Source organism: Lytechinus pictus, chromosome 5 (assembly GCF_037042905.1).
Source record: "Lytechinus pictus isolate F3 Inbred chromosome 5, Lp3.0, whole genome shotgun sequence".
Taxonomy (NCBI): Eukaryota; Metazoa; Echinodermata; class Echinoidea; order Temnopleuroida; family Toxopneustidae; genus Lytechinus; species Lytechinus pictus.
Genome location: NC_087249.1, coordinates 11,868,647 through 11,890,280, shown reverse-complemented (window position 1 = coordinate 11,890,280; position 21,634 = coordinate 11,868,647). Strand labels below are relative to the sequence as shown.

The 21,634-nt window shown below is 36.5% G+C and overlaps 1 protein-coding gene across 3 annotated transcripts; it reads left to right on the top strand.

Moving 5' to 3' along the window:
• Positions 1 to 5,953: 5,953 nt before the first annotated feature.
• LOC129262429 (spindle and kinetochore-associated protein 1-like) lies at positions 5,954 to 16,270 on the top strand. Of its 3 annotated transcripts, none has more exons than XM_054900546.2 (7): positions 5,954 to 6,032; positions 9,150 to 9,239; positions 10,200 to 10,339; positions 11,013 to 11,119; positions 11,667 to 11,822; positions 13,250 to 13,419; positions 13,963 to 16,270. In XM_054900546.2, the coding sequence occupies exons 2-7, from the start codon at positions 9,152 to 9,154 to the stop codon at positions 14,112 to 14,114; spliced, it is 813 nt and encodes a 270-aa protein (XP_054756521.2). In that variant the 5' UTR covers positions 5,954 to 6,032; positions 9,150 to 9,151; the 3' UTR covers positions 14,115 to 16,270. The 3 variants fall into 3 exon arrangements, with proteins under 3 accessions (XP_054756521.2, XP_063955890.1, XP_063955891.1); XM_064099820.1 differs by lacking the exon at positions 5,954 to 6,032 and adding an exon at positions 6,048 to 6,144; XM_064099821.1 differs by lacking the exon at positions 5,954 to 6,032 and adding an exon at positions 6,239 to 6,302.
• The last annotated feature ends 5,364 nt before the right edge of the window (positions 16,271 to 21,634 follow it).

The following is a 21,634-nucleotide window of genomic DNA, read 5'->3' as shown; positions in this document are numbered from 1 at the left end:
GTGTTAAGAGTGAATTTAGTTCTAGCATCAGGATAGTGGAATTCAGAGCTTGCATGTCTTGTAGCATAATTGCAAATTTGTGGAGGTGCCGTGGCCGAGTGGTATAATAGGGCGCCTGACCGGGATTCGATCCCCAGCCAAGGCACCTATACGCCCGTCAGCTAGGCAATTGATTGACTTTTCTTTTTATCCTACATTCATATGAAATATAAATGTTATCTGCATTGTTAGTATGCACTTGTTTCTTCTTCTTCTTCTCCTTCTTTTTCTTCTTCTTCTTCTTTTTATTCTCTTTCGTTTTCTTCTTCTTTTTCTTCTTCTTCTTCGTCTTCTTCTCTTCTTCTTCTTCTTCTTCTTCTTCTACTTCTTCTTCTTCTATTTCTTATGTTAGTTTTTACAAAGTTTACTGCTTTTAAATGTTTGAAATATGTAATGAGTCTTTGAATTATTTGTAATTTATATACATGACCATTAATTCAGCCATTTAGTTGCGAATTTTGTTTTTAATAAACCTTGAATTAAATTGAAAAAAAGAAGAAGAAGAAGAAGAAGGAGAAGGAGGAGGAGGAGGAGGAGGAGGATGGGTAAAATGCTCAATAAGGGTAATTATGTTTCAAATCAACATTGGCATTTTGGGGGGCATTTTTATTTATCCAGTGTGATGAAAATTATGCCTATTCTTAACTAATTGCTGCTTATTTTTTAACCTTACTGGGTAAAATACTGCCCCAGATTGGTTGGACACAATTACTCTCGTAATGGTTAAAATTTTACCCAATATTTTCTACAGTGGAGGAGGAGGGGAAGAAGAAGAATAATCAAGAAGTAGTAGTAGTGGTGGTGGTGGTGCTCTTGATCATGACCCATAAAACTTGACTTCCACACAATATAGCACCACGTGTACGGCGATCATTTGAATTGCTCCATTATTCATTTCAGGTTTTTTTTTTCCAGTCCTATACATGCATACTACCATATTTTTTTTATACCATGATGTAAATTAAATAACCATTCACATGATTAACATCCATTGAGATCATTGCTTGCAAACATTCGTTAACTGTTGAATCTAAATTTATCCAGAATTCAACTATAATTCTGCGGGTACTTAATACAGCTCGTTTTTTCTAAACTCCATCTATCCGATTTTATTTCTATTTGGCTTTGTCAAGTCATCACTACCAATATGCTGCAAATTTAGACCATTTCGACAAACCCTTTACCAACATTGCATCTAATTCTTTGGCCCGTATTCTGAACTCGAGTTTAAATTAAACCCTGGTTTAAAGTTGTGGTTTAAGTATGGAGAGCCAATTGGAGCATAAATCCCTACAGTAAACATTCAGTTTATTAACTCAAATGACAATCAAAATTGTTCATAATTGTCAGGGAATGATAACTTAAGTATTTTGAAGTATTTTTATTCATTATGAAAGCAAAAGGATAAAAATTACTAAACATAACAAATATACAATATAGACAGAATTTTTTATTTGAATTCGTGGCTTCCCATAATTTTAGTACAGAGTTAGACCGTTGTCTAAGTTAAACCTGACTTCAGAATACGGGCCTTTAAGTTTAAGTGTATGATAATAATAGATTTCAAGTACGTTTCCTACCTATGTTAACATTTTTATCATGGCCCTGGGAAGCGGGGATGCAGCTGAGGGTGCTGAATCACTACCGAAAATTTTCTTGGGGTGCTGCGTGTATTATTCTTCATAGGCGGCACCCCCAGTTACTCTGGAAGATGTGTAAAAATTGAAGAATGTAGCCAAAATGACCTTCATATTGTAGTGAAGCCTTTTTTCTGCTTTTCAAATGTCTCTGGACTAAATTGAGCTCCATTTTGTAGTAAAACTTTATTTTTTTTGGGGGGGGGCTTTTTTTTTGTTCTTTTCAAATTGATATCAGCACCCCCAGTAAAAAAAATCGTTCCCATGGCCTTGTTATTAATACATTATGATACTAAGGTAACAGGACGGAGGGAAAAAGAAGGGTAATAGAAAGAAAACAATGCGAAATAAAGACATGCAGAGAGAGTAAAAGAGGAGAAATGATGAGGAGTGGAGAATCTTGTCAAGACTATAGATTTCAAGGTTTTGCGAAACAAACATTCCAGGAACACTTTCAGAGGCAAGGGTGTCAGAAATTGAAAAAAAAATAGAAACAAACATGGTAGCTATAGAATCCCACACTTTTCTATATCGTAGTTTCTACCTGAACAGTCGATCAGAAGAAGACATATTTCGAGTTCATATGAATATTTGTGTGATCTTTTCGGACTTTTCGAAACTGGAAAAAGTTGTCAACACATATTCATCATGTCTGACAATCCTGCAAAACCTGAGCATATTCATTTCACTCAACTCTCACGTACTCGCACATGGCACACGTAGGCCAATCTGAAAGAAAATATTTTTCTGGAAATTTATTCTTTTCTTTATTTCATCAACATCATCATCATCATCATTGACCTATTATTAAAAAAAAAAAAAACACCACCACCATTATCATCAACAATATTACCCCTACCATGCATTATCACCACCCCCGTCACCACCATCATCACTACAATCATCATCATCGCCGTCGTCGTCATTGTCATGGCGCCCCAAGGTAGCCGGGGAAAATAAGAGGAGGTAAAGAAAGAGAGATATAAAACGGGAATATAAATCGTGTAATTCAAGACGAATATAGAATCGCAGGGGCGGATCTAGTATCGTACGGTGTGATTCTTATAGTACCGGGATATGATAGAACTGTTATAAAGGGATTATTAATTGTAGAAAGCTAGACATTTATGAACAGGGTACATAATAATACTTCAAACGACTGTGGTGTTAACCGGTGTACATAGAGGACCAAAGCAGTTATTTTACACCGGTGTTAAATTTACAGTGTTAGTTTAACACCTATAGGTGTTATTGATTGATTGATTGATTTTATTTGTCAGGTAACTATGAACAAGTACAAGAAAATATGAACAGAAGTGTATACCTTGACAGGATTGCCCATGAAAGCCGAGATGGCTAATTATTTCCAATGGGGTCCTTACAACACCTTTGGTTGTTACATTTACACTCTTTGGTGTTATGTTCAATCTCTAGGGCAGGGATTATCAAATGGTGGCGCGCGCGCCACTTGTGGCGCACCGAGCCTTGCGGAGTGGCGCTTGGGAGCAGGTATAAAAAAAGAACGTAAAAATAAGGAAAAATTGGTGAGAAAAAATGTATATACCAGTAACCTGGAAATAAGGATTTGGTGATCATTTTAATACAAAGAGAAAACAAAAACTCTTTACTTGACACTTAATTGCTAATTGATTTCCTCAAATTTTGTCCAATTTAGCACTCGATAACCCTAGCTATTATGGAGGGTCGATGGTGTTCTCCTTTTTATTTATTCTATGCTGTACAAAATTAATGTTCCACACAAGTGATTTGAAAACCCCGTTTGTAGGATTTCTCTTTCAACGGCGAGAAATTTTCCATTTCCAGAGTATACGTTTTGGTTAAGAGTTAAACATCAAATAATATGATATTCAAATCAAAGTACATCCTGATCATAAAAGATTATGACTCTGGGACATAACAAGCAGAAACTTTGTTTCCGGAGCCGATTAAAATCCGAAGTTGTAAAAGTGAAATACATGTATGGTCAGATGTATTGCCTGCTGTGATTGCCTGCATGCACTCTTGCTTAACACGAGTTGTAGAGAGAGAGAGATCTATCGAGAGGGGCAGTTTGGGGCGTTAGTGCAATGCAACGCCTAATTTTCAGCCCTTGCAAAATCGGGGAACGTAACTTCAGCCACAGATGGGGTGGGGATTGGGGGCCCCCAAGTGTTTCACGGCCAAGAAAAAAAGGAGAAAAGGAAAGAAAAGGAAAGGGAAAGAGTGGAACATTGTATTATTTTCTTAATATTATGTCAAAATATAGATTTTTGTATTGAAAAATTCAATATTTTTGCTTCAGCTGCCATATCTTGCCCCCTTATTTTTTTTTACTCATTACGCCACTTTCATCAGCCAATAGGTCTGGTGCAAAACAGTTTGAACTAGTGGTATCATTGGTATGTTGTGAAAAAGTCACTGGTAATTTTTCTTTTAATATTCATACTGTGTAGTTTGTTGGCATTTGTATTTCTTCTGTTGATATTAATTAGAGCCCCTCTGGGCAATTTAAAAGGCCTCATATTCAAAAACTTCTGGGGGCTCTGCCCCCTCGACCCCCACCAGGGGCCTCTGGACCCCCTCCGCTGATACATAGCTGGTTTGTATAATGGATAGTGCGGGGGATAGTGGAGCATTACAGATTCTCAACAAGAAATGTGGCGCTTCAAAAAAAGTAATTGAGAATGGCTGCTCTAGGGTGTAATTTTAACACCTCAGGGTGTGGTCCTCTATTAACACCAACTATTTATTTATTTATTTATTTATTTATTTTGTTTTATTTATTTTATACTGCAGGGTAGGCCTGTTCAGTTCTTAAAACTGCTTTACAAAGGCGCCCTGCAGTTTAAAATACATGTCAAGATAACTATGAACAACAACAACAAACAACATCAAAAATACAAAATACAAAATATCTAACATCAGAAACAATTAACACCAAAATATAGAGTGGGAAGTGACAATTTAAACATACATAGCATTGTAAATCAATGGAATATCATTTCGCTCTTTATCAATTCGTATGAAAGGCTTTGCATAATTTTTTTAAAAACTAACAAGGAGGTACAAACTTGTAAATTTGAAGGAAGTGCATTAAATAATTTGGGTCCGACATATGCGAAAGATTTTCTTTTATGTTCAATTCTAGCTTTGGGAAGCTGAAGGGGGCATCGTAAAGAATACCGTGTCCTGTATTTCACGGGCCGTTTACATACTAAAGGTTTTAAATAATTTGGAACTAAATCATTCATTATTTTATATACAAGAACACAATACTGATATTTTATACGCTGCTGATTGCCACTTCAGTGACTGCAACAAAGAAATTTGTGATGTATTATAATCTTTTTTCAAAAGCATTCTGGCATATTTATTTTGAAGTTTTTGGATCTTATCTAAATGTATTTTTGCACTGCTTCCCCAAGATGTAATACAGTAATCAATGTAAGGTAAAATCATAGAAAAGTACAGCTTCTTCATAATATCAAAGGACAGTAAGTGCTTAATCCGCCTTACACAACCTATTGCCCGAGATATTTTACAAACGATATTAGTAATATGTTCGCACCAACTAACTAGTGTTAGTTAACACCACAGTTTTTACAGTGTATGCGGCCGTATCTTAACTTATCCCGGATCTTAATAATGCAAGCGCGCGAACTGAAATTTTTCATAAGCTGACCTGAGAAAGGAAAGGAATTCATGACAGTGATGACACCCTTATTTTTGTTACTCCGATTTGTTTTGTTTGTGTAAACTTACCCTCAGTTAGAGATTTTGTCTTTGTTTAATAATTCATTTGGTCAATGATTAATATTTTTTGTAGTGATTATCCTGGCCTATGATAGTATTTTTAACCCTAGTATGTGTGGTTTTAAAATCAAACTGTAAACTTTGAATCTAAATTTATTTTTAAATTTCCAAATGAGATCCATAGTCGGTGGCGGGTGTAGGATTATATAAATGGGGAAGAAGTGGATTAGTTTATTTTTTCTCCTATTTGAGTGCAATTCTTAATTATAAGAGGAAGGGCACCGAGCTCAATGAAGTAAACCTAAGCGTGTGTGTGTGTGTATTTGAGTTTTGTCAGACGTGTATCAATCAGATTACGTCTGGGACCGACCTTTACCATCCGAAAGACGTGACCAGGGATCGAACCTCGAATCTCTGCACCAATTTGTAACTTCCCCACATAGCTTGGATTACAGGCGCACGCCACAACGCCTGGCCAGTTAAAGTTAAAGTAAGCTGTGACGAAAGCTTTGTCGATATAGAGCCTAGAGGGCGTGATAATTTCCGCGAAATTTAAACAAAATAACATTAACAAAGTTGTAGTTGATGCTGGATTTAATTTTGGTAAGCTCGTCGAAATTTTATACGTTTTTAATTGTGTAGAGTTTGAAACGAGAGACAGGGTCATCTCTCATGGCTATTCATTTTACTGAGCTTTGATATATGAGAACACAGGGTAGGTTTAAGGACCCGTTACTAGATATAGATCTAACGTACGGTAGTTGTGTTTACGATTGTCCCACTCATAAATATTTGTGCTGGGGTTGGCCGCTGCCGCAGACTATAATTTATAAACGCATCGTTCGCGGTCGGAGGCACTCACACTATTGCGAGGTTAGTTTATAGGCCTATATGCTATACGAACTGTCGGAGGGACAGGTCAGATGAGATATCTTTATCTAGGATCTACTGTCTGTTTTTTTACCTTTTGAACTTCACGTTGAAGACCTTGGCCTATACTATATATTGCATGCCTTCATAATATGCCAAATTAATTATTTCACTTTTACAATTACAGATTGATGTGAATGTGCTGTTGACAGCTGTGTTTTTGTTGCTTTGACTTGAGTATGCCTAACGTTAGAATTTTACTACGGCGGCTCGCGTCCAAACATCTCTATTCTAACGTCTACCTGGCCTGGCTTCTTTTTCTCACCCATCTTCTCATGGAGCTGAGCACACTATGACTTAAGCTTGTAACCGATTTTGCAATCAACAACCGATTCCATTCGATTTTACCACAATTAGCGATCACTTGCTGATCTTCGATCATGCCCCTTGAACTTTTGAAGGAAAAAATTGGATATAAAAAAATCGGTGTAGATCTAATTACAGTGCGTGATCGTTCAGAACATATTTCAAGATTGTTTTTGAGGTGCTAGCTATTTAGAGGTCGCATTATTCAGGGAGAAAGACGCAGTATTATCTCTGACGATGTTTACGAGGATAGATATTTTCTCTTCCACCTCATGGTGATAGCAGATGCTGCCGTGAAATTTTTAAAGGTCGTATTACTGACAGAGATCACTGCGCTACTCTCTTACATCGTTTATGATGATAGACATCTTCTCTTCAACCTCGTGGTGATAGCGGACATCGCTGTGAACTTAATAAGGTCGTATTACTGACGGACATCACTGCTACTCTCTTACATCGTACGAGATCAAGAGATCATTCCAATACTTCTAAATCGCTAGCACCTAACATAAAATTTTTTATAAAAGATGTCCCGCCGATCGTTCGTTGACCTGTGATCTATGAGAATTATTTTCATTTTATTTTCCTTTGCGACTTTGATCGGAAGATGTGTCATTCGTTTATCTTTCTAATAAAAATCACTCATTTTATTGTAAAGCAGTAACACCTCAAAACCCTTTTAAAACATTTTCCAAACGATCACGCATGTTGCCTACTTCCATTCCAATGCATTCATCTTTGTGACTTTCTCAGGAAGATGCGCGCGACAGCGAACAAAATTTTGATGTATTCCTTTGTTTTTAAACATCGCCGATTCGATTTGGATTTTAGAAGCTTAACTGCCAATCCGATGTTCGATCTGATTTTTATCCGATTTACAACATTATTTACTATGACTATACAATCATCAATTGCGATCCAATTTTCAATAGCATTTGTTATCAACATTCCAACCTGTAACGTTAGTTTCCTTAACAATCAAAGCTGCAAAGTTAAAAAAAAATTGTATTAATTAGGTCCTAGATTCTAATTAAAATCTAAATTCCAGTCTATTTCTAGCCTCCCTATAGGGATAAAATCAAATCCAATTCCAAATCGCAATGAAGTCATCATTGGCTGCGACTTGAAACCGATTTGGGCTTTACTCCGACTACCGGTACAAGACTTGCATCAAAGTAGACAGCTGGCAGCCGTCTGTTTCAAGGAGTTTTTTACATTAATTTTTTTTTTTTTTTCTCCTCGTACATGTACACAGACAGCTCGCTATCGTGCAGCCACCATTAGGGGGTTGACAATGCAAAATCCCCCCCGACGGTGCTCATTGAATTTTGTCTTTATTTCATAAAAATCTATAATAAGAAATGTACCAAAATAAAGATTATTCCGTTTTTGCCTGAAATGCACCAAAACGGGGAAAATAAACTTAAAAGGGAAAAAAACAGTGACTTACTTCGGCTGTCGCGCAACTTCACTTCCCTGTTTTATCCGAACTTAATACATAAACATATGGCCATTGAGTCCATGTACAGATCGAGCTAGAACTTTGGTCTCTGTATTTGGTGAGTGGAGCCAACAGAGTGCAGCAGAACAGCCAACATAACAGAGACCGAAGCTTTTGGTCTAGCATCAAAGTAGAATTTGAATGTTAGTATTCCTAGCAATGTATGCCGTACTTCAAATAAAGTGATTTTACTTCTTGGGACTTCACATATTTCATATAAATTGCATCGCAACAGATCATGTACTGATGTAGTGGGCGCTGATCTTAAAAGGCGAAGAAATCTAACAAGACAAGTTATAGTATAGGTATCCTAAACAAGTTAAAGTTTTTTCCAAAAAAGATTCTCATAATGATTTATAATTCCATTATTTCACCATATCTTCGATATTGTAACATTGCGTGGAGTTCTTGTACTTCATACTCAATGCAACGTTTATACCGGCTACAAAAAAGAGCAGTGAGAATCATTACACATGCCAATTTTCTTGCCCATACCAAGCCGCTGTTAAGTCAGTTAAATTTGTTGAATGTTTATGATTTCTCTGATTATGAAATTGCAATTTTTATGTATTTATGTTAAAAAAGCTTTATTCCTAACAATATCTCAGAAATATTTTGTTACAATGCCGATGTTCATTCTTATCATTTGTATTTTCCCCTTTTATGTTCAATGTTTATATCTGGTATTCAGTATTTATCACATCCTGTATTTTACAATATCATATAAATATATTCAGTTTCCAGATTTTGTAAAGGTGGCAGCGCTAATAAGGCTTTCCCTTTCTAGTTGCCTCCTCATTCATTTATAAATCATGTACTTTATTCAACTGTTTCCCAGATTTTATCATTGTAATATCTGCAATTTTCCCATGTAATTTATGTAAACTTTGTATGTGCCTTGTATTTGTTTTTATGATGAATGGAATAAATGCTATCAAATCTAAAAAATCTAATCTATTCTTCTTTTTATTTTGCATTGACAGAGATGGAGTGCCGTACACTGAATGAATTGAAAACACATTTTGAGATCAAACTCACCAGTCTTGCAACATGCATGGATTTGGTTTCTATTGGTAAGCTCAGTTACCTCCGATTATTTACAGGGGTACATGTAGGCCCCCTGTTTAGGCGAAGTGAAAATTATGACCCATCATCCCAAAATTCCTCCCTAGGGAATGTTCTCTACCCAAATAGCAATTTGGTATAAAAAAGAGGGTTTTTTTCTTGTAATTTGCTTATCTTAAAGCATAATTCTTTTTCATGCTGTCAACATTTGTGAAGTTGTGAAGTTACAATAAAATACAAGATACAAGAGTTTCTTTTACAACACTTATCCACACTGCTTGGAAGTTTCACCGAGATTGTACGGCATGTCAGTCTCGTGGGTTTTGTGAACCCAAACTTCAAAAACTTGTTTAATTTACATTCAATGAAGAAATTGCGTGGGTTATTGTGAATCAATTTGACAAGTTGTATATCATTTTAAAGCTTCTAGGATGTGCATTAAAAAAAAATAATAATAATCTGAAAATTCATTTTGGGTGACCTGATGTTGGTTTTGAGAAGGCAGGTCACAATTAAGCTGTTCATCACTGACGTAACGGTTCATAAATTCATCACTGTATCATTCATGAACCATCCCCAAAGGATTTAAGCATTATGCACCAAAGTTAACCTGTTTATCTAGAGGGCTACAAGTATGTGATTTTTTTCTTAAGATTGTGATTGAATTTAATGTTTGATACCATGGTCGCACAATATTTAGGGAAAGGAGCGAGACTGTTGAGACTGAAATTTTTGGGAGGATATATCTTCCTACATGTACATTCTTTACATATTTCGTTTCATTTCTTTTACATTTCTACTATTTTTTTGTTGCTCATATTGTTTTTTTTTTTTTTACCCTTTTAGTTGTCGTATCATATACTTGTACATGTGTTTGTATATTTTCAAAAATAAATGAATTGAATTGAATTGCAAATATTGACCCCCAAAACAGTATTTTGTTATAAAAATCTTGTCTCCATTATCAGCTTCCGAACCTTATGGGGTGAGATCAGAATGCCATGAGCAGCTAAACATGATGGAAAGAGATCTGTCCGACGCAGAATCATCCGTGGCTAGGATCAGAGAGTGGGTCCAAGAACAGCAGAAAAAGCTGGATGAAGCTCAGGTGATGATGATTATGATGATGATGATGATGATGGTGATGATGATGATGATGATGATAGTGGTGATGATGATTATATTCATGATCATCATCATGATCAGATGATGATATCTATTATTGTCTGTGACTAGGATCAGAGAATGGGTCAAAGAACAGCAACCAAAATTTGAAGCTCAGGTGATGAAGATGATGATGGTGATGATAATGATGATGATGATGACAGTGGTGATGATGATGATTATTATTATGATCATCATCATGATCAGATGATGATATCTATTCATGTAAATACTTATCATCATCTGTGCTAGGATCAGAGAATGGGTCAAAGAACAGCAACCAAAATTGAAGCTCAGGTGATGAAGATGATGATAGTGGTGATGATGATGATCATGATCATGATCATGATGATGATAGTAGTGATGATGATCATGATGATGATAATGACGAATGATGATGACAGTCGTGTTGACAATGATAGCAATCTTCTTAGTTAATGGTGGTGATTTCCCTCCTGATAAGATAATAGCAATAATAAAAAAAAAACAATCATCATGATCATGATCCTGAAGTTTAGTTAAAAACTCACAACTCCCTGGTTAAATGAGGATTTGAAATACTGGTGTCTTACAAAAGCCAGAAATTAATAATTTATGTTTATTTGCTCCTTTGGTAGATATTACGTGAGAACCTGAAAGAGTTGAACAGTCGCCTGGCTCACATGAATCACAATCTTCCAGAGAGGCTCCCAGCTCATCATAACCATGTACAGAGACAACCAAGGTATCATTCTATGACTTAATGAAGAGAGAGAGAGAAGGGGGGAGGGAGGTACAGAGCATAACCATGTGTAGAAACAACCAAAGGTATAGAGTACCGAAATGTGATGTCATCAATTTTCCAATTTTGCATTTCAGCATATTTGATGCCATATTTTGGTAGAGCATGATGAAATACCCCCACTACCAAAATTTGGTGCGAATCGGTCCATGGGGGCCTGCGATGTGACCTCATGAATACATAATTAGCCCCATTGAAGTCAATGTATTCATGAGGTCATATATCAGGCCCCCATGGACCAATTCGCACCAAATTTCTTAAATGCCAAAAAAAAAATTGTGACGTCATCATTTCCGAACTCTATTATTCTAGGACAAAGAGAGGGAGGGAGGAGGTAGAGGCCAACCAAATAGCCTCAATTTATTCTAGTGACATATCATTGTTTAATTTTGTTTTTTTATACCCGTTGCATGAGTCTCCCTTTTCTCGTCTTCTCTTTTTGTATTTTGGTTTAGTAATCTCTCTCTCTCTTTCTCCTTTAAACCAACAGTCAAGAAAATCACCTACCTCTCCAATCCAGACCTGTTACTGAGAATACAGACCAAAACACAAGACAAGGAAGCACGATGTCAAAGAGGCCCGCAAAGCCTCCGCCAGCACCTCTCATGGATTACATCACTGTGCCTGAATTCAAAGATGTTCCTAAGTGAGTACAGGGGCCCGTCTTACAAAGAGTTATGATTGATCTGATCGATTGCAACTATGTCTACATCAACATGTATTATTCATGTTTGTTCAAAATATTTTCTAACTATGATGTATATTCATGCATTCATTGTGTTCTTGAAATATTCACTGTGCTTCTCTCTGTTTACAAAGGACATTGTGCAAATTTCCTATAGAAAAAATCATGAAACTGGATTTCCATAGAGTTACGATTGATCCAATCAATCGTAACTCTTTTTAACACGGGGCCCCTGATTATCGTATAGCCTTTTCTCATTTTTTTTTTTTACCCTAGACTTTCTTTAACCCCGGACTATCCTTACTAATCCCATATCCCAAACTACTTTCTTTCTGTTTGCATGGGCTAAATTTTCTGCCTAAGCCCGCCAGAAAATACTTGCTGTTTTCACATCAACTTCAGTAATCATGGACTACTGGTAGCTGTTCACGGGCGCTTATCTCTGATTGGACAATAGTGCTGGCTCCTCAGGCAGACATAGAGCATTTACCTTGGCTTATTCGGGTGTTCTCATGACAATTCACGCTTAACACCCAATTGCCTGGCTGACTCTGCTATTTTGGAGGGCCAGATATACATGTAGGTGGGGATAGCCCTCTTTGCAAAAACCTTGTGAGTGCACAAAGTGACTTAGGTGGGACTCACTTGTGATTATTTTAGTCCCACCTATATTACAAGGTTAAGGAAAAATTTTCCCTTTCGGAACCTGTTAAAAGTAGTTTCTTATATGTGATTGATCTCATGTCACTTTCTGAGAATACATGGTTCACATGAAAAGGAGAATTCCAACTACTTTATCTTTTTTTCTTATATAAAATATAATCAAGATAATGAAAAAGAAAATCTCCTAAAAGAACAGCTCTTTTTAAATGGTACCCAGCAGTGTTCTAGTTAAGACCTTAAGTCTCAAGGACAAGGACAATGCTTCAATTGCCAAGGCCGAGACACTAAAAAGTGCATTTTCTCTACAATAATTTGTGTAATGAAGTTTTGTAAATTAATCAAACCAAACAATGGACTCATCAATGGTGCAACCGTAACAAGCATCAAATTAGCACGCTCTGAACATAAGAATGCATTCATTACTGGATGCTAGTCAGTACACAGTGAATTAGGTATAATCAGTGCAAACAAATCTGCATTTATCATGGTTTGAAACCATTGATTCAAAACCACATTTTTGAATTTGTGCCTATATGTGCTGTTCAATAAATTTGTTTAAAATTCATTTAACTGAATATTTAATGTGTGTAATGAAATAAGCAAGAACTGTTTGAATACCTGTTATGTAAACTTTACACTGTGATACTTTGAAGCCGTCTGAATGCTATTTCCACAAGCTGAAGTTGCCCATGTCCCTCTGACCTTGTTCCTTGTCCATTCCCTAGATACATGAAGGGACGTATGACGTATGATAACATCAACGGAGCAGTGGATGGCTTCAACGCAGCCATGGAGACCAAGTACAGACTGATGAAGCGCCCCCGCTCTGGACTCAACGACAGGGACAGAAAACAGTATCAGAAATACAAGGAACAAGAGAACAAAGATACAAAAGGTATTTGCCATTACCCTTCAGTTAATATCATTTTTATTTAATACATTGTAGGGAGCTGACCTCAGGATGTGTTGCCTCCCCCTTCACCCCACCCCCTCCCCCATTCAGGTCTTGGCTGTCAATCATGCAAGGGTTTTTTTTTTTTATTCAAATAAATATTTATTTTCTTCCATTTTAACAAAATACAATTTTTTTATATAAATTGTACAAAATCATTTGTCATAAAAGAGTATAAATATATAAAAGATTTGTTAACAGAAGAAGACGTAATTCCCTAAGAGCGTATTGAAAGCTTGTGGCGAGATAGGCATGTAACACAAATACATTACAAATATGAACACAATACGAGAAAGGAGGAAGGGTGGGGAAATTGCTGAGAGAAAAAAGAGAAGGGATAGAGAGAGGAAGTAGTGAGCGGGAAAGCGGGCATGAATTACCTGAGCAAAAAAAATTCAGGACTTCATCGAACAGAAGAACCACCCCGCCCCCTCCTGATCTTTCTTTATTTTGTCAATGTTTATTTCTTTTCTTTTTTCCTGCCAGGTACATTCTTTGTAACAGAGGATGACCTTCGAAGACACGGTAGCCTCAAGATGGATTCATCGGCTCGTGCATCGCTGACCATCCTGAGGCATTGTGGGAGAATGAGAGAAATACGAGGTGGTGGACTAACCAGATACACAGTTATTCATTGATGCAGCATGTATGAAATTCTCTAAATTTATTAACACTGGTTTGCTCTGAATAAGGCCCCCATTCCACAGAACTGAGACTCGTGGAAGACCAAAAATTGGCAAGGTCTTTCAGCAGTCTTCAAGACCAGTGACATTTGCTGTCTTTGTGAATTGGCTCTGAAATCCCCTGTAAGACCACTGAAAGACCAAAAAACAACATTTCCAGCAAGATTCCCATAGGACCCGGAAGACAGCCGAAAGACCACCAAAAGACCATATTCCTGAAAGACAGCTGAAAGATTGTTTCGAACCGTTTCAAAAAATTTTGGAGATCAGGGAGACCATGAAGATCATTGAAAGATCAATCAGGTATCATGAAAGACCTCAGAGATCTCTGAAAGTTCATTGAAAGACCTTTGAACGATAAAGCAAGTTTCATGGTCTTACAGCAGTCTTTCAGAGGTCTTGCTCTCTGTAGCATGGGGGTTTAAGCAAACCATTCACCAATGAAATTTAGGTTGGGGGGGTGTTTCACAAAGATTTAAGTGTGACTTAGAGTCATACTGCCCATGATCTGATTGATGGATATGTGGTAAAGCACGTTCTATGTGGAGGATGTGACCAATGCACTGATGCGTTAAATAATGCGCGCAACTGAAATTTAAGTGCGACTCTTCACACTTCAATCTTTGTGAAAACACCTCCCTGGTTGTGAACTTGAATGATGGAAACTTTATCAAAATATCCGCTATGCACTGGAGAACTGGTGTTTGTGGCAAAGCATTGGAATCACCAAATGATAAGTTCTTGCAAAGATCACATGCACTGCACACAGATAAGCATGTATGAGACCACCACGTGCCCACATATCATGTATCCCATATCATGATGCATTCATTGAAGTATCAATTAATGATATCGTTATCTTGTACATCCTTAGAATAGTTATCATTTTTGTAACCACAGGCCTAGGGCCTAATTGGCTTCATTATTCTTTTGAGACCAATTTCACAAAATCTAACTGAGAAAAAGACATCAAATCATACATGACAAGAGACAATGAACATAATTGAAATAAGAATATTTAAAACGCATTGCAACTCTACCTACTTGTATACTGTCCCTATATCATACACAAAATTTGTATCATATTGCATAGATGATAAACTTAAATGGTGTGCCTTTTTATATAATGGAAATTATGAGTGTGGTAGAGTCTAATATATGTGACATGAAATATAAATACTGTACATCTTGTTTTATTCTTTAATTTAAAAAAAAAAGTGTTTGATGGTTCTTGATTATTCTCAGAGTGACATCATGTGTATTATTAAAAATAAAAAAACTGGAACCTTTCTATGTCATGCATGTGATTTGAACCCAGCATTTTAACCTTGAAAGTGGGAGAGTTATTCTGAAGAATTACCCCCATCACAGATGTTGATGGTCCAATGGCAACTGACTTTGGTATACACATTTTATTTTATAGCAAAAGCTTTAATACCAAGGTGCCCCCCCCCCCTTATTCCCACTGTTTTTTTATTAAACACCTAATTTTCTTAAATGAATAAAATCAACCGGTTACAGACTTTAGTATAAAAAATGTATACAATGGTACAACCACACCAAGGGTAACCCCCCCCCCCATCTTATTCACAGTGTTCTCTATCAGATGCCCAATTTTCTTCAATGAATCAAATCAAGAATGGGGGTGAAGTTTATCACTATTAATCTTTGTTAAATCTTAGTTGAAATGTTGATTACCAGAAACTGATTTTCTTTCCATCGATGTCTTTCCATCAGAATTGAAATTGAAATCAGGGCTCTGCTACACAAAGGTATTAAATCAATCTCTAAAAGTCAGTGGCCAATCAAGATCATCGTTGCATCGTGCACTCCATTCAATACACAGATCTGGAACCAATGAGAATGGTACTTTCATATTTTGTTACTCATCTCAAACCTTTGTGTTAAAAGACTTTGATGGGGGGAGAGAATATTATGCATTTGATCCCCCATAGCCAGGTTAAGTCATTATAGGCATATTCATCTGCATACATGTATTTGTGTATATGGAGTTATCAGGTATGGATACTTATACTCATATTTTTGTGGCATATTTGTACATGAAGAATGGATGAAAAGTATATAAATGATTTTTTTTGTATATTGACTAATTTTTGTTTTATTCTTGGATATTTGTACATGTATTGTATACTTATAGAAATGTTGGTTGTCATAGTGGGAAAGGAAACAAAGTCCAAGAGGAGAAGAAAAGGTGTGCGTGAGTGTGTGTGGGTGAGTGAGTGTGTTTAAGTGTGAGCAAAAAAGGGAAAGTGAGGACATATTGGAGCATGATGTGTGTGTATTTAAGACTAAGGACAAGGGAGCAGAATGGAAAGTTAAACAGCACTGCAAAAACTCCAGTGTTGATTTAACACCAGCCCCTGGAATCTATATATGTCCACACCAGAGTATTGAAACAACACCAGTTTGGAATCAAACCAATGCTGTTTTAATACTAATTGGTGTTGTATAAACACATATCTGGTGTTAGACCAATACCAAACTGGTGTTGTTTAACAACTCTGGTGTGGACATATATAGATTCCAGACTGGTGTTAAATAAACACCAGAGTTTTTGCAGTGAGGATGTTTGGGGTCTGTGTATCTTGAGTCCAAGTAAAAGTAGAGCAAGGAAAAAGGTAGTGTGTTCAAGTGTAAGAAAAAAGGGAAAGGAAAGAAAGAGAGCAGAGTGTCTGGCATGGTGTTGAGGAGTGGGGGATTTCAAGTTCAGTGTTGACCTTTTGGTGTTGGTGTTAGGTCAATTTTTACACAATTATAACACCAAACATAAAATGAAGATTGTCCAGAAAAGTTACTTACTAGTTGTTGAGATGTCAATAATGTGATCAGGGGGCCGTTTCATAAAGCTGTTCGTAAGTTAAGAGCGACTTTAAGAATGACTGGTGATCCTTTATTGTGGTAAATGGTATATTCATTGGCGATGGTTACGCGCGTAAGAAAGGTTCACCAGTCGTTCTTAAAGTCGGTCTTAACTTACGAACAGCTTTATGAAACACCCACCTGGATTAGTTTAACAAACTCTATAAAAGTTTTAGAGCTAGGGGAAGCAATCCAAATTTCAACACTAACACCAAGGCCAACACTGGACTTGAAATCACCCATTATTGTGTTTGTGTATTTAAGTCTAAGAAACAAGGAGGCAGAATATGACACCAGTCTGTGGGATGTGTGTTCAAAGGGATACTCCAGAAGGAAAATAATTTTATCCAAATGAATAGCTTAAAATCAACAAAGCAAAACGCAGACAATTCAATCACAAGTTTAATAAGTAATGAAGTTATTGAATGTTAAATTTTTTTTTTAATTATGCAATTGGTGGGCTGATGACGTCATGTACACACTTTCCTTGTTCTTATTTTATTACATAAAATTAAAATTTGTCTATATTTGTCATACAAGGAGTGAATGACGTCTCCCTTGTAACGACATACGTTGCAGCAGTGATTATCTTGCATAGTCAGTCCATTTTTTTATTCTTGGAGGAAAAAAATGAATATAAAAATACAAAGGAATAAGTGGGAATATGACTGACATTAGCTGGCTCGTTGCTTTTCAAAAATACATACTGTTTTATTGAAATAATGCAAAATTTTACAATGTCATAACTTTATTCCGTGTCCGATTTTGATGCAATTTTCAGTGTTCCGTCTGATTTTATCTTTAGCCTGGAGAATAAGTCTAAGTAAAAGGGGACGGAAGGATAAAGTAAGAACGAGATGTGTGGGTGTTTGCAGAATTAGAGTTGGAGTATTAATGTCTGTGTCTGCTCACTAATGCACTATTGCAAAACAGAAAAACAATGATAATATTTGCATCATATAATCATTATGGACTTAAGAATACCCATTAAACGTATTAAAAAAGCGATAATGATGCAGGAAATTTGAATTCTTGTTTCTATTATCGTTCTCATATCTTTACACCCAGCATTAATCACGAAAATATATGGGCGTTATGTTTTGTTCTAATTGTTTCTTCTTCCTTCCTATAAACCAGTGGCGTAACAGGCAGGGGAAAAGGGCAGACCACCCCCTCCCCATTCCTGGCGTATTTCACCGGGAATATAAAAAAAGAAAAGGGAAAAGACTACAAAGAAGGAAAGGGAAAGGAAAAGAGAACAAGGGAAAGGTAAGGGGAAAGAAAGATATATAAAATGAAAAGAAAAAAGAGAAAGGAAGGAAAGAAGAACATTTTAAAAAGAAAAATTAAATGACTACCTTTGTCTAATAAAATGAGTGAGAAAGGGGAAATAAATTAAGAAATGGCCAAATGGATGGGGAATTTATTGCTGTAAAGGAAACGAAAAGAGGCAAAAAGAAATGGGAAATGAAGGTAAAACGAAATGAGCTAAGAAGCTAGGGAATGGCTGAATTGGAAAATGAAGAAAGAGCGGAAAACGATGTCAAGAACACGGCCGGGATGCCGATGATTAAAAATAAAGAACGGGAAGAAAGAATGAGATGGCGTATAATGAAGTCTATATAGGCTTGCTAAATTTCATGCAATAACGAAAAATACTGAACTTCGAGAGGTTCCGTAAGTACGTCGCCCATGCCCCCTGAACAAGCATTGCTATGTCCCAGCCATAAGACCTGTCCCTTTATATACATAATTATAATTTCATTTACAAAAGGTCAAACATTTTCTCGGTCGCTTCGCCCGTTCGCGACGTTTTAGATTTTTTTTAATAACATTTGCCATGTTGTGTGCCACCTCATATTTTTTTACGCTTCTGCTTTGAAGTAATGTCTTGTGTAAAACTTATACCCGTGATTTTTTTTAATTAAAAATATAACGGTCATCATTAGGTTTTGATATGGCAATATCTTGAGAGGTTCCAGGGGCTCCGCCCTCGTTCCCTACCCACTTAGCACATGGCGTACACAGGGCCGTAGCCAGAAGCATTTTGTTGGGGGGTGTACCAGCTAAATTTGCCAACTAAATTTGGCGTGACAGCGCCAACGTGAGCACAGGGGGAGTCTGATGGGGGATGTGCCCCCCTACAATAATCACATGCTAAAAGATTTTGAATTTTTAGAGTTGAATTAGTGGCATTTGGTGAATATTTCAAGGTAAATTATAAAAAGATATACAAAGATATTTGCACTGTAAAATAAACATTTTGGATCAAAATAGAAAGGCTAGTGTGCCATAGTTGCTAACTTGCAGTATAATGATATACCCTATGCATTAATAATATAAAAATCAAAGATTTTTTAATTTTTAATTGACCTTCTGTGCAAGATGTCTCAACTAAAATTTCAAGAGTGCTACTGCTAACATGTATCTCTTTCAGCCATTAAAAATGTTACAGAAATTACCTTTATCTTGTATGTTATTCTATATCATATTTAACGTTTTGGTTTTGATGACCAAGTTGTTAGCAAGCGATTTAAGTCGAAAGTATCTGTAAGGTCCTTTTCACAGTTCAGGAGTAGCAGGTTGTCCAGTCGCCGGTCTCCCATGGTTGATCTATAAAAGTTTTTTAATAAACTTCATATGGCTGAAGGTGCGTTCATCCTTTGCAACACTTATTGGTGCTGTCATGAGAAGCTTGTAAGCATTCCAAGTGAGAGGAAGAATAGACTTCTTGTCAAATGCCAAAGTGGCTGCGTCAGCAACACTTTGCAGATCTGTTGCCACTGCCATGTCATGGAAGCATTCTAGTTCCACTTTCAACAACATGTTGGCCAAGATATTTACACATCGATTAAACGTACAGAAAAACAATGCCATGTGTGAAATAAGTACATTAGATTATGCGGTCTAGTTAAGAATAACAACAACAATGTATTTACATTATCTTGCCTCTAATTTTACAAAACTAATGTGTTTGTTAAATCGTCAATAATTGTGGTATAATTTGCAAACTCACAAGCTTGTTTATATTGGGGGAGGACCGGGGGCTTACTTTGTGTGTTATTTTTCCTCCATCTGTTTTGTCCTTTGTATTTTGCTGACTAGTAGGGCTCTAAGCCTGGCTACATGGACTTGGATTTGCCAACTGGTTGTCTTTACTCTATAAGTCGTAACCTTCTTCGAAGTTAGTACCCCTATTTTTCTTTCCTTTTTTTTTTCTTTCTTTCTTTCTTTCTTTCTTTCTTTCTTTCTTTCTTTCTTTCTTTCTTTCTTTCTTTCTTTCTTTCTTTCTTTCTTTCTTTCTTTCTTTCTTTCTTTCTTTCTTTCTTTCTTTCTTTCTTTCTTTCTTTCTTTCTTTCTTTCTTTCTTTCTTTCTTTCTTTCTTTCTTTCTTTCTTTCTCTCCCCCTCTCTCCTTCTTTCTTTTTTCTCTTCCTTTCTTTCCCTCTTTCTTTTTCTCCCCTATCCTCCATTTTGCCAACTGGTACATGATTTTGCCGACTGCCATGAATGTTGGGGGTGTCACACCCCCCATATCCCCCCCCCCCCCCCTCTAGCTACGGCCCTGGGCGTACAAATGGAAGGGTTTGATGATATGGCCAACAAAAAAATTTACGACAAAGAACACACACACAAAAAAAGAGAAAAATACTACGGAAGATGTTGATCATCGTGGTAGTATAGAATCAGGCGAAGACTTGCAGGTGCAGTCGAAACGTCGCAATTTCAGTTTGCCGCATCGTGAGACAACAGATTATTTCCTTTACCGAAAAGGAGAAAAGTAAGAAAAAGGAAGGAAAAGTGTAAGATATGATGTTATTTTCTAAATATAATGTCAAATTATATCACTAAATAAGATTCGAATTAAAAGGAGACAACAAATATTATTGCTCGCTTCGCTAGCTTGGAACTTGTATAAAGAAACTGTTGCCATTCGAGCCATGATGTGTCCCCGTAATTTTCTTGCACTATGTCACGCCGCATATAGAACTTAGCACTGAAGCTCGCGTACAATCATGAAAAATCTTGTTCAAATCAAGATTTGACCGGGAAATTTTGGATCTTGCCGCCATTCACAACTACACAGCAAAAACTGTGTTGTTAACCGGTGTACATAGATGACCACACCAGTTATTTTACACCGGTGTTTAATTGACAGTGTTAGTTTAACACCTATATAGGTGTTATCACAACACCTTTGGTTGTTATATTTACACTCTTTGGTGTTATGTTCAATCTCTTGTGTGTAATTTTAACACCTCAGGGTGTGGTCCCCTATTAACACCAACTGGTGTCAGTTTTTAACAGTTAACCCTAGCTTATTTACAATATCAATACCCATGTAATGGGTTTGAAAACGAAATGAAATGGTGAGAAAGGGGGTGGAAAGGGAAAAATGTACTTACTCATTAAAAAAATAGCTCGTTGTTTAAGCCTGTCACACTAAAAACAAGTTGTTTAAACATTTGTTTATTGTTTCAACATTTTAAACAACTTGTTTAAAAAGTTTTAAAAGTAGTCGTTAGAGTGACGGGCTTAAACAACGTGCTTAAAATTTTAAACAGCGTTTTTACAGTGTATATGCGTGTGTTCCATG

Coding starts and splice junctions, on each gene's coding strand:
- LOC129262429 (XM_064099820.1), top strand. Junction 9,240..10,199: donor CATGGATTTGGTTTCTATTG/GTAAGCTCAGTT, acceptor CTCCATTATCAG/CTTCCGAACCTTATGGGGTG. Junction 13,420..13,962: donor AGAGAACAAAGATACAAAAG/GTATTTGCCATT, acceptor TTTTCCTGCCAG/GTACATTCTTTGTAACAGAG.